The following is a 13,538-nucleotide window of genomic DNA, read 5'->3' as shown; positions in this document are numbered from 1 at the left end:
ACAACATTCTTAATGGGATTACCCCGAGCAGCAAAGGGGCCAGGTACCCCTCTGCATTCCCCATTATAGGTTGAATTCTGTCCCCCCAACCCAAAAGGTAAACTGGAATCCTAATCTCCAGTACCTCAGAATGTGACTTTATTTGGAAATAAGGCCATTGTAGATGTAATTAGTTCAAAGTCATTATGGTGGGTCCCAATCGAATATGACGAGTGTCCTTGTAAACAGGGATAACTTGGACACAGACACACACAGCATGAGAACGCCACGTGAAGATGAGGGCAGAGATGGGGGTGATACAGCTAAAGACCCAACGAACGCCAAAAATCACCAGCAAACCCCAAAAGCCAGAAGACGCCAGGAACAGATTCCCCACTCAGAGCCCTCTCTAGGAGCCAGCCCTGCCGACACCTTGATCTTGGACTTCTGGCCTCCAGAACTGTGAGGAACTGCAAATTTCTCTTGTTGAAGCTCCCGGTTTGTGGTATTGTGTTATGGCAGCCCCAGGAAACTATATACCCCCAAACAGCTTCCCTAAAAGTGTCCAGCTCTCACTGATCCCCCTGGGAGAACCCTGCCAATCCTCAGGCTTCGGTTAAACATCAGTCAGGGAAGGGTTTTGAGTGAGGGGACAACAAGGGTTGCGTTTAGACAGAGAGGGAAGGCGAGCTAGGCATTTTGCATCGATGCATCTAGCTCCATCTCGATGGATGATAAAGTGCCACCAAGAGCATGCCCCTTGTCCCCGGCCCGATGTATACGGCCCTTCAAGAAACCTACGTGGAGAAGGTGGAGGTACCTGGGCGGGATGCAGTCATCCTGGGCCTGGGAGCTAAGACCCTATTACTGCCTGACACCCTCCCCGCCTACTCCCCCCGCCCCCGGCCCGCGTAAATGCCTCCCTTCACGCCACCCCTGGCAAATTCCAAGTCACCGTTCAGGGCTGTGGCCGACTGCTAGTCGTCCCGCAGTGTGTACCGTTATAGAATTATTGCGCGCCACGTGGTTAGCTCGGATTCCCAGCCTCCGGAGCAGCTAGGCGTGGTCACGTGACGCAATTCTGGCCAATAGGCTGTGAGCAGCGGTGAAACGTGCGCTTCCTGAGCCTTGAAGCTGCGCGCCCCACCCCCCACCAGCGTCCTTCCCGTTCTCTCCTCCCTGCGGCGCCGAGTGGGACTCGGTGGTGGAGCGGCGCTGCATTCCTGGACCTACCGGAGGCGAGATGGCAGAGCAACGAGGTAGCCCTGCTCAGCTTGGACGTGCACAAGAGGAGGAAATCAACTTCTGCTTTTTGGGCCACTCTTGTTTTGGGTCTCGTTACAGGGAGCCAGGAGAGAGAAGTGCTTGAGCGCCGGTGTCTCTGGTTCAGCCCCAGGCCCACCCCTTCCCGTCAGCGTGACCTTGGGCAGATCACTTAATGTGTCTATAACTCAGGCTCTTCACCTGGAGAACGTGAGTAATAATACCCACGCCTGCCTGCTGAGAGGACCGAAGTGATACCCGGCTTTCGTCCCTGTATCCCAGAGCTCCTCTAGAGGCAGCACCTTGAGCTGAGTCGAACGGGCACTAATACTCCTCATAGAAATACAGGGAGAGTTTTAATCAAGCTTTGTCTACAGTGGAAAAATTAAGTTGAAGGGTACTTCTGGACCAAAGAGTGGTGGTTGTTTTTTTTTAACAGTGACTCTTCAAGGTTGCCGCACTTAATACGTAAACTAGTCAGAGAGAAGGAAGGTGATTTTTTTTCATTAACGACTGCTTGTATTAAATTGTGTGAAATAATCTTCAGTGGGATGATTTGTACAGACATCCTTCATGTATTTTCTCCTGATAATGAAACAAGGGGAAAGAGAAATCAGCGAACGCCTGACTTCCTGGCCTGCTTTCTATCAGTGTGTTATCCCCAGGGTACAGAATGCATTCCGGCTTGATGGGCTCAGGGGGAAGAAGGTGGCATTTCATCACCGCGGACCAGTTAGTCCAGGGAGCTGTGCCATCGAAATGTGGGGATATCTTAGAATTCCATGATTGTAAACATATTTGCTCATCCCACTCGATTTCAGTGAAATTATCTCTTAATGCTCCTTTTAGGCCCCCAGTGATGGACCGACCCACCCATCGATAGACAGACATCTGATTGGAGAACATGCCGGCAGGTCCCCTCTGAGTTCAACAGAACTTGATGCATAGATAGATAAACAAGTAAATAAATAACCCAGTTTTTAGTGGCAAGTTCACCTGCTGATCTGCATTTGACATTTTCTGTAGCTGGAACTCTGAACTACTTCTAGGACCTGTCTGTAATGAAGAAGAGACTCCAGGCTTGTTCTTGGCAGCCCAGGAGCCCCTCCCTCTGCCTGGAGAACCCTCCCTGCAGTGGGTGGCTGGCGCTGTCCTCCCACACATCTGAGCCACGCAGCCTCCCCCCAGGAAGCCTCCTGACTCCCCCAGGTTCACTCAGTGCCCTCCCCTGGGGCTCCCGCTACCCTCCATGCACCCCATCAGCAGCACCCAAGTCCAAGCCCACTGTGGGTTGCCAGTGCCCAGGTGAGAGCCATCCAGGGAGGGGTCTTTCCAGGATCAGGGCACAGTGGAATCTCAGTCCCTGGTCTGTTTGGGGACTAGTGGTTTTCCAGCACTTAATTTCTGGCTTCTTAGCTCTGAGCCCTTCCTCCCCTCCTCTTTACCAGGAGGTTGTGCCCAAGCCCCAACCACAACTGCTACAGGGCCGCTGGTGAAATATACGTCCTAGGCCTTTGGATGGGAAAGATTTAGGAAGGGTGAGCCAGGGGTCCAGGCAAAGACAGTGCCTGCACTCTGGGCCCTGCACAGCCAGTGCCCCCCACAAGCCTGATCCTCTCTCTGGTGCCCCCAATTCCCACCTGCCCCTCTTTGACTCTAACCTGGTCCCAGCCCCCTCTGCCTCCCCTCCCAACTGTGCCCCCACCTTCCCTGCCCAGCACTCACTGCAGGAGCTGCTCCTTGGCCAGGCTGAGGTTGCTGCAGTCCAGGGCTCTGCGCAGGTCACGCTGCTGGCGCTGCCGCTGGCGCTCCAACAGCAAGGTGGCGCGAGCCCTCTGAAACCTCCGCTGGTCCCAGTCCATGTCTCGCTGGCGCTCTTCTTCCTGGAGCCTCTGGAGAGGGGAGAGGTGGCTCACTCCTGCCTGTCCCCAGTAGAAGGGCTCCAGGGGATGGTCTATGGGAGCTGGCCTTCCATTTTACAGATGAAGAAACTGAGGTTCAGAGAGGGGCAGGAAATCAGAAGAGGACCCCCTCCCCCAGCTGGCATCATCCTGGGTGGCCCAGCTGCTTCCTTAACTTGGGAGGTGTTGGCCGGCCCTCTGAGGCCTGAAGGGACAGCAGAGTCTCAGTTCTAACAGCGCTCCCAGCCGCTCCCGGTATGCAGGGCCCACAGGTGTCAGGTCCCCCACATCTGGGATGCTACCAGTGGGCAGGTGCGCCCCCTGGCGGGACACTCAGATCCCCTGGTCACTTCTAGAATGTGCAGCCCCACCCTGGGCTCATGATCTCGGAGGTGAATTTCTGCATCTCAGCTCATTCCTCGCTGCCTTCCAGGCCCCTCTATAAAACCACTGAGCCCTAGGAGAGGAAACGGGATCAATGCAGAGAGTCACCCCCCAAAACGTGGGTTTTATCAGCTGTGCTGAGTGTGAACGGCTTTATCAGCTCACCCTCCTAGCGGCGAAAGGAAGGGAAGCAGGGGGCCGGGCCCGAGGACGAGCCTCCTTCCTACCCGCGGGTTTTAGGGCAGAGCCTCCTCCATCAGATGAGCGGGGTAGAGTGTCCGATGGCCCCTGGGGCCTGGGTGAGTTGGCCACCAGGAGCAGATGGGTTGGCAGAGGCCCCAGCCACCCACGCAGGGACCAAAATGCAGGTGGTGACAGGCAAGTCACTTGGCCCCTCAGAAGCTCAGTTTCCTCACCTGTAAAATGAGGCTACTTACAGGTGTCCTGGGTTGTGACCCAGGAGGCTCTTGGCAAGAATAGGGAATGATATGGGGGCACACTCGCCCCAGACTGAAAGGACTGCTCTTAGCACGGTCTCAACTTTCCAAATTATATAAGTGCGCAGAAGAGGAGGCGGGAGGAAAGGGCACCGAAGATGGGAGAGTGCTGAGTGGAGTGGGTTTTTGTTTTTGTTTTTGTTTTTTGCCCCTTTGTGCTTTTCTGTCTTCTTAATTTTCTATAAAGATTGAAATGCAGGCATAAATGCCGCTTTCGGGACAGGTGGCTGACCTTCCTGGCCAAGCAGTCAGGCTGGGTGGCCGGCGTGAAGGGCAGGCTCTTCCCACTGGGCTGCTGCCCCGCCTCACCCCACGCTGCCCTCCACTCTCACGAACAGAATGTTCCCCCCAACACAGTTAGCGCCTCCGGGCCTGGAGGTGAGCGGGCAGATGAGCTGCCCCACCTGCTCCTTCCTTCCTTCCTGGTCCAGGCCATTCTCCCACCCGCCTCAACCCCTCCCTCCAGGCCTGCCTGCTTGGAAACTCACACTGACCATGCATCACACTGGCGTGGTGGTCACCTGCTGACCCCGGAGCAGCCCCACCCATCCTTTGCAGGTCTGAGAACTTCTCCAAATCTCTCCCCTGCCGTGATACTGAGTGATGTCAACACACCCAGAGATGACCCTTTCCTTTCTCTGCTTCTCAGCAGTTCTGTCTCCTCTGTCAAGACCTCCTTCCAGCCTGTCAGCTGTCACCCCTGGGGCATGTGCTGCCAGTGGTCCTCCAACTCCAGCGGGTGTCAGAACCCCTTGGGGTGGGGCACTGCTAGGCCACAGACTATGGGCCCCACCTCAGTGTTTCTGGCTCAGTAGGTCTGGGGTGGGGTCTGACAATCTGCTTTCTCTCAGGTTCCTAGGCGAGGCTGATGCTGTGGTCCAGAGACCCTGCTCGGAGGACCTCTGCCCTCACCTTGTCACCATCGAGAGCGCTACCCTCTCAAGTCTCGCCTTCGAGTCCCATTCGCCACCCCGCTGACCTGTCTCTTCTGCGCTCTCCACACCCTCATTCCAACAGCTTTTCCAGCCTCCTGCCCTGCTCCTCTGTCTCCACTCACTCGCCTCATGATCCCCGTGATTCCCCGGGTTCGCAGCTTTTAAATACCCTCAGTGCAGTGACGACTCATGTGTTCTGTCTCCAGCCCAGATTCTGTTCTGAGCTCCAGACTATACATTCAGCTGCCTGCTGGGCTTTACTTGGGAGCTGTGTCAGAAAATATAATTTGTCCACCAGTAGCCATTTTCCCTTCTTCCTAAATAATCACCAGCACTTCAGTGCCTGGAATACACACTATATGTCCCAGCCTTCTTTACAGTTAAGGACAGCCTAGTGACTAAGTTGTCCAATGAAATATAAGTGGAAATGTCTTGTGAAACTTCTGGGAAGTGTCCCTGGTGTTCTTCCCTCTTCCTTCTTCCTGCTGGCTGGAATATGCATGTGATGACTGGAGCTCAAGCAGCCATTCTGCATTAAGAGGTGGGAGCCAGGTGCTGAGGATGGCAGAACTTTAGATGACCATGGAGCTACCACACCAGCTCTGTTTTCTAAGGATTTAGTCTACATGCAAGAAATAAAGTTTTGTTTTATTTAAGATGGTGTCATTTGGGGTTTTCAGTGGAATCCTAAGAGATGTAGATGTCTAAAGAATATTGCACACAACATATCCAAAATTGTACTTGTGATTTCCATTCCCCCATCAACCTCCCTCCTGGACTTGCTCCTCCCACCATCTTCCCATCCCTGTAAATGCAAACTCCATTCTCTCATTGCTTAGGCCAGAAGGCCGAGAGTAACCCCTAAGTCCCCTGTCTCCTGTGTGCCACGCTGAACCCTTCAACCAATCCTGTCCTCTCTACCTTCCAAATAAATCCAGAATCCGACCACTTCTCAGCACCTCTGCTGCCAGTGCCTTGGCCCCAGCCAGCACCATCTCTGACCTTGACCATGGCAACAGCCTCTTCAGTGATCTCTCTTCTTCCCTCTTACCCTGCTAGGTCTACCCTTGACACAGCAGTGAGACGGATTCTGTTAAATGCAAGTGAGATCCTGTCACTCCTCTGCTCAAAACCCTCCAGAGCTCCCCATTTCATCACAAAAGAGGCCAAGTCTTCCCCAGTGGCCTGCCAGGCCTTCGATCCTCCACCTCTTGGACCTCATCCTGCCCCCTCCCCTCCCTCCACTTCAGCGACCGGATTCCTCTCTGCTCTGAAAAGGCAGGTGGTCCCACCTCAGGGCCTCTGCCCTTGCAGTTCACTCGCCCTGGTCCCTGGTCGTCCTTTCCCCAGACATGCACACAGCTCCCTCCCTCCCCTCCTTCATGTCTTTGTTCCAAAGCCACTTCTCAGTCCCCTGATGGCCTTCCTCCCCTGGCCTACTCCCCTCCCCAGCACTCAGCACATACGGGATTATTGGGGTCTTGTCCTCCCCCTACTGGAACATAAATGTCTTGAGGGCAGCTTCTAGGCTGGGTGTGACTGCGGCTATAACTAGACAGATGCCCGAGGCAGGCGGCAGGTAGCCCAGAGCTGCATCTGTGGGCTCTGAGAGGAGGGGAAGGGCAGGTACCAGCTTCTCCTGGACTTGCTGTTTCTGAATCAGGCGGATCTGCTCCAGCTGCTCCTGCGTCATGCCCTTCCAGCGGTCAGGGACCACGCGATGGGGCCCGAAGGAGCTGGCAGCCTGCTGCGGGTTCTCCGAGAGCAGGTCCCCTCGCAGCAGGCTGGAGATCTCGGCCAGATTGTCCTCTTGTTCTTGTTTTTTCTCTTGAATTTTCTTTTCCACTGACTCCAAGGCCTGCACAGGGGAAGACATTAAAGAAGACACTCCGGGCAACCCCCAGTGGGATTAAGGCACAGGCTGGCAAGTCTCACTGGGGGCCCTTGAAGGAAGAATGTGCTACACGGCCCCGGGGTGGTAGACTTGTCAGGCATGGCTGTGGGGAGACCCTTGGACCCCCAGCTGCCTGGGTGGTGCTGAGTGGGCTGGGCTCAGGGAATCCCTGCCTGTTGGTTGTGTGCATAAGAGCTGCAGGTTTGGTTTGCAGCGATTTGCAAAGCAGGGAGCTGCCTCCCCGCAATCCCCCCATTAGGCTGCCATCCCCTCAGCTTGGCCTCACCAAGACAGGGCTCTGTGCCCCTCCCTGTGGCCCTAGTCACCCTCAGACAGTGGTGGGCCACGAACAACAGCCAAACAAGTGATTCATAGCAGTGGTGTCTTCTAAAAGGGGAAAAAGCATTGTCGCCTCCATGTTTCTGCTGCCCCCCAGCCTTGACCCAGGGGAAAAATAAATCCTTGGCCAAACCCCTGTTCACAGGAGGTTTATGGGTAGAGGGAACGGACCCTGGCTATGTGGCCTGGAGGAAGTCACCTCCCCTCTCTGGGCTGTAGTTATTTCTCTGTGAAGTCAAGAGATGGATCAAGAGACATTTCTCAATGTTACCAGTTCTCTTTAGTACTGAACAGACAGGGTGCTTCGCCAGGTGCCCACACGCAGCAGGTGCTCACAAGGGGGCCACCTCAACTGTGTCACAGAAGCACGTGCTTTGCAGCTGGACAGGCCCAGATTCCAATACTGGACTTGCAGTATTTGGAAGTGCAGTATTTGAGTCTTCCAAAGCAAATCAGATTAGTACTCAGCTGTCCCTAAAGAAGTCAGTTCCCTACTCTGAGCCTGTTTCTTTTATCAATGAAATTGGGTTACTCATGCCCTTCTGATAGGGTGATGAACAACAACTGTGTGTTTCAAGCCACCGAGATTTGGGAGGTGTTTCTCATTCAGGCTCATTTAGGTAGGTGTCATCTCTATTCCCATTCTCCAGATGATAAAACTGAGGCACTTAGAGTGGCTTCTCCAAGGTGACAGAGAAGGGCCTGACCTCCTCTGTGAGGGCCGCCTCTGCAGAATGAAGGGTGGGGCCAGCTGGTCTCTCAGACCTCCCGTGGCTACTGGTTGGTGACGGGGGGCGGGGGGGGGGGGGGGGGGGGATTCCAGGGGCCTCCGTCTGCCCTTTGTTCCCCCCAGCCCGCCCCATCTGTGGTAGTTGGTCTTCCTTGTTCCTCTCCCCTGCTATTGAAAACCAACATTCTCTCTGGTGTCTGGCCCAAACACTCCAGGACTGTTGATTCCATACCCCCATCAGTAGAACATTTTTGAGCTTGTGTTTCCAATATATTTAGTTCACAGTGTGGTCCTCTTAGACCATAAAAACAGCATGTACCTCATGGCACCCACATACTCACACACATGGGAATTTTAAATGACGAGGTTAAAAATAAATAGGAAGCAGGGTTCTAACATCTTCCTCCTGCTCCCCAGTGGATTCTCTTACTCAACTCTGCAGACCACAGCTCTGGTCAACCAGCTAATCTAATCAGCGAATCCAGGCCAAGCCCCTTCCCCAGCCAGGAAATATAATTACATTTGAAAAGGAAACCTGGAAGGGAGGGGGTCCCATTTCCAAAAGGAATAAAGAACTTGAAACAACTTCAGTTTGGGATGGGTGGAGAAAGGAGTGTTTGTGAGGAAGACGGGCAGAGTTTAGAGAGGAGGGAGCTGTCAGGGGATGCCCCAAAGTTTGCACAAATCATCATCATAACAGTTTCTCCCCTGATGAGTGCCTGTGGACCTGGTCTTGGAGGAACTCTCAGAGGTGGCAGAGAACTGAAAACAAGACCAGGTGTTTGGTCAGCAGCGCTAGGTGGTACCCATCCAGGCAGATATCACTGTCCTCCTATCACAGAAGAACCTGAGGTTTATTTAGAAAGGTGACCTGACTTCCCCAGGTCACGTGGCTGGTTTTGTCAGGTTTCAGGCCCCGATTCAGAGCTGAGGAGCAGGGGCTGGGGCTTATCCATCTCTGTAACTAGGGAGCCCCCAGCGGGGCCCTGTTGGGGTTTGTGATGTGATCCAGTGAATGGGGCGCCCCGGGGAGGTGGCTGTGTGCCTGTCCTCCCCCTCAGACAGAGCCCGGGGCATACCTGGCTCTTGTTGAATTCTTTCACAGCGACACAAACCGCCTTTCTTGTGGTGCTTTCCAGAGTCTGTAAATGCTTGGCAGTTTCGTCAAACTGCAGCCTTGTCTTCATGTAGAGGTCCTCTGAAAGGAAGCACAAAGCAATCAAACTCTGCACGAGGCCCAGCGCACCTGCCCAGATGCGCAGCGCACCCCGCTGGACGTGTTCACGCGTTGGCTTCTCACCACGCCCCCATCCAAAGAACCGGGATGCAGTCGGAAGGTTCTTGGCAGACTCAGACGAGTTCATTTAAGTAAAGCTCTTAGATCAGAGCCTGGCACCGAGTGTCAGCAGTTACCACCGTGCACTGGTAAAGTCTGCTCTGGATTAGTGATGTCTGTCGTGGTAGAGGGCACGGGGGAGAGAGGTTTAGTGGGCAGCCCAGTAGGAGACAAGGTCAGACTGGGAAGGCCTTCTTGGTCCTTGAAATAAGTTTGGTTTTTACTGAGTGAAATGAGAAGCTATTGCAAGGTTTTGAGCAAAGGACCCAGCTTAACTTTTAACAGGGTCATTCTGGCTGCTGGGTTGAGAAGAGACGGTAAACAGGACAAGGGAAGAAGCAGAAGCCAGTCAGAGGCTACAGCAGGGGTCCAGCTGGGAGATGTTGGCCGCTTAGTCCAGAGCGGCAGTGGCGGAGGGGGCTGGGATTTGAGATGACTTGCTGCTGGACTGCAGGCGGCATCGGAGAGGGAGGGAGGAGCCGTGCTGACTTGGGTTTGGGCCTGGACAGCCAGAAGAGCGAGGCACCCACTGATGCAGGTGGTCGGTCAGGTTTGCGGGATGATCAGAGTGTTTTACTGGATATGAACCGACTTAGTCTGGCCCTATGTCTTTCCCATTGTCTTCCCAGCAGACTGTGGGCACTCTGAGGGCCAGAACCAGCTCTGCGTTACCCGGCGCTCCAGCACCCAACTGGGGCACAAGCTCAGAGAGTGTCCCCGCGGAGCGGTCATGTCACTGGGGATGCTCAAACCCTGGAGCAAAGGCTCCTGAGGCCTCCTTCGGCCCTCACGGCCAAAGCAGCACATTAGTAGGACTTAAGAGACAAAATGAAACAAGGGGAAAAAATGGTGGTGGGGGGGTTGATTTGTTGTAGAAAGTATTGAGACCCATTTTGTCTTTTTTTTTGTTCCATTACCTGCGCATTTTTGGTCGGCCTGGGCAATCTTCCATTCCCTTTGCTGTTGCAAGGACCATTCTCTGTTTTGTTCCTGTTGGAATTTCTTCCTCTCGTGGGAGTTTAAATCCTCTCCCATGAATTTCTGCATCCCTGATATTGTATTCCGAGCATGGAGATCTGACTGCCAGGCTGGAAGATCTTTCTTAAGGGCGAGGGGGTCAGAGAGGTCAAATTCACGGCGACTTTCTGGCTTCTGGAAGCTCTGTTGGAAGTCACTGATAGCTTTACAGAGATTTTTCCTATCTCTCCTTTCCCGGTTTTCTAATATGCACTTGATCTTGTCATTTTGCCTCATTTCAGCAGCTAGAAGAGACAGCATATCCATAAGCTTACGATTCAGTGGAAAAAATTAATTCGAGTCCACTTAAAAAATTTTTTTTAGTCATTCTAAAAGTGATACAACCCTCCAAAAAGGTAACACAACCATTAAAGAATTAGTACCCTGAATATACAAAAAGCACCTCATAAATTAACTTTTAAAAAAGCCAAGCAACCTAGACAAAAAGAGGACAAAGGATAGGAAAAGGCAAATCACTAAAAAGAAACCTGAATGATCAATACATTTGTGAAAAACATATCGTCAACCTTACAAGATGGGGAACGTTCAATGGATTGGCAAATCTAATACTAACAATATCGCGTATTAGCAAAGATGTGGGGAGATGGATTTCTTCTTCCCTGCTTGTGGGAGTGTCACTTGGTACACTGGTAACTTTAGAAAGCAGTTTGCCAGTATCCCATAAAAATGAGAACATGCACATCCTGTGACCTGCCAGCTCCACTTCTAGGTACACCAGGGACATGTGCAGCAGGGACATGATGCAGAGGAGTCACTAACATTGTTAGCAATTTAAAAAAAAAAAAACTGGAAAAAAATCTAAGTCAGCCACCAATAGGGGATAGATAAAGTAATTGTGGTTAAAATTCATATAACAAAATATCATTAAAGGAATTTAAATGAATATTCTGTATGTAGATTACTGATTAATTCCAAGAGTAGACTGTTGAATTTTTTTTAATGTTGCAAAAGGATACATTCAGTAGAACACCATTTATGCAAAAATTTAAAACACATACACAAAAACTTTATATCGTCACAGATATACATACATAAATAATAAAGTTAAAACACATGCACAAGAATGATCACAGCTCCAAGGAGGGAAGAAGAGGAAAATGGTAAGGTGGGCGAGAGCTTTAACTACGTTGGTGCAACATTTAATTCTCAAAAAGTATCCTTAAAATAAGATATCTAAAACCAATTTGCCAAAATATTAGCATCTAATCTGGTGGTGGGTACGTACATGTCTGTTCCATCATTTCAGTAAGTTTGAATTCCTTTTAAGCTAAAATTCTAAATGGTAAAAGGTTTAGAAAATAGGAAACAGTATAAAGAAGGAAATGAACTTTACCCATCATGCCATCACTTCAACTCCCATCACTTCAACTTTACCACAGCTAACATTTTGATGTATTTCCTTTTGGTCTTTTTCTAAGCATATTTTTGCATATTTTTAAACATATGTATATTAACATATATTTAAACTTAATTGATAACCCATTGTATATACAATTTTGTATCTTGCTTTTTTTCCATTAAAATAATCCTTAACTGCTTTAAGAGAAATTGTTGAACATGATGAAGGAAAGTGGATTCTATTTGAGAATTTGATCTAAGAGCCAGAACACTATTATCTGAACCATATCTGGTTCTGAGTCAGCTCATGAGTGTGAGCTCAGGAGTGTATGTTGTCTGTGTAAACAGCTGTCCCCAGTAGAAGGTCTTGAAATTTCTGGCAGAGAATATGTGTGTGTCTAAGGTTTTTCATACCCAGGTTTTTTAAGAAAACAGAGAAAAACTTACATTTATCCTCAAAATAAATTTCCTACAGCCCACATAGAATTCAATAGCTATTTTTGTTTTAAGTGAGGAGGAATCAGTGCATTAAGTTAATTGAGCACAAGAAATTGTGAAATTTTAAAGGGAGGAAGGGAGTAAAAGTGACATTTCTATATACGTGAGGAAATGGGGACTGGAGTCTAAAGGTACACAGCCCTGAACTACTAGATGGCTATTCAGGGAATACTCACCAAAGGTTTCCTGTCTAGCTTTTTCAGTAGCTTCTTTTATCTTCTGGTCACAAACCTGAGCATCCCAGGCTTCTGTGTCACCCTGGGAAAGAGAATTAGAGCCAAATAATTTTATTCAGTTAATAACAATCCTACTTGTCTTCGTAGCCTTGCCCCACTGTAAACCAGATTTTTTCATATACCTGGATGCTTTCCTTATAGTTGGTTCTTCAGCCTGTCTTAACTTTTCCCAGAGCTTCCTTCTCCTTTTCTTAGTCAATACATCCTCATCCTCAGAACACTACTTAGGCATCACCTCCTCTGGGAAGCCCTCTCTGATTTCCTCTCCCAGCCCCTTGGTGCTCCCTGGCACCCTGTGCTGCCCTCCCTCGCAGCACTGACTCCAGTGCATTCTAATGTGACTATTTTAATGCCTGCCTTCCCCACTGGGCTATGAACTCCGCAAGGTCAAGGATTGCCTCATCTCTTGGGCCCAGCTCAGGCTTGCCACAAAATAGAAACTCCGCTGGCATTTGTCACATGAATGGATTGGAGGGAACTCCTGGCAATGTAGAAAATCTGGCTTAGAGAGAGGAGAATCGCGTTCTAGTTTCTGTTTGGTCACTAACTCCAGACAAGCTCCCTCCCTGCTGCAGGACTAAATTTGCCAGTCTGGCAAGTGATGGGGGAGGGGGGCATTATTCGGTCTGTTAAGATCTTCTTATCCTCAGCAAAGTCAATACATGGAACTATTCTTCCCGGCCAGGTCTGGACCTGTTTGCAGCTGTGCCTGAATCAAAAGTTTCATTCCAAGTGTTCCTCTAGCCTCCTGCCGCCCGCCTCTCTCACCCCGCACCTCTCCTCCACAACCCCTCCTGGCCCCTTCCCCTTTCGGACGGAGGGTCTCACCCCAATGATCCTGTTCCTGGCATTGAAGATTCGTTTCTGTCTGCACAGCTCCGCATGACTCCTTTTGGCCAGGCCATAGTACTTCTCCAGGTCCTTGGGTTGCACTACCTCCATGACTGGGAATCACCAAGAAATTCTAAGAGGGTTTTTTAAAATGAGAGATAAAAATGAAAGGCAATAAAAATAGAACAAGCTCAATCCAAGCGACGCTGCCCTAAGAGGTCGGGCCGGTGGGATCCGAGTCAGCTCCCGGAGGCTTTCCCCACCTCTCGGTTTCCTCGGAAACGTAAACAACTCCGGTTGCTAAGAAACAACGCCACGTTCGCCCGTGTTCTCGCTTCC

General features: G+C 50.9%; 1 protein-coding gene and 1 long non-coding RNA gene across 2 annotated transcripts; one reads left to right on the top strand and one right to left on the bottom strand.

Moving 5' to 3' along the window:
* The first annotated feature begins 1,124 nt into the window (after window positions 1-1,124).
* Window positions 1,125-5,612, top strand: LOC106728659. The gene is made up of 3 exons (XR_004324379.1): window positions 1,125-1,238; window positions 1,324-1,452; window positions 4,876-5,612. It is a non-coding gene; the product is annotated as an uncharacterized LOC106728659 (long non-coding RNA).
* Window positions 1,644-13,457, bottom strand: RIBC2 (RIB43A domain with coiled-coils 2). The gene is made up of 7 exons (XM_032492435.1): window positions 13,197-13,457; window positions 12,309-12,390; window positions 10,176-10,520; window positions 9,002-9,120; window positions 6,590-6,817; window positions 2,968-3,134; window positions 1,644-1,827 (listed from the first exon to the last, which is right to left on the bottom strand). The coding sequence occupies exons 1-7, from the start codon at window positions 13,308-13,310 to the stop codon at window positions 1,749-1,751; spliced, it is 1,134 nt and encodes a 377-aa protein (XP_032348326.1). The 5' UTR covers window positions 13,311-13,457; the 3' UTR covers window positions 1,644-1,748.
* Window positions 13,458-13,538: the final 81 nt, after the last annotated feature.

This window comes from Camelus ferus, chromosome 12 (genome assembly GCF_009834535.1).
Source record: "Camelus ferus isolate YT-003-E chromosome 12, BCGSAC_Cfer_1.0, whole genome shotgun sequence".
NCBI classification, from domain to species: domain Eukaryota; kingdom Metazoa; phylum Chordata; class Mammalia; order Artiodactyla; family Camelidae; genus Camelus; species Camelus ferus.
Note: the sequence above shows the minus strand (reverse complement) of the source record. Positions and strands in the feature narration are given on the sequence as shown.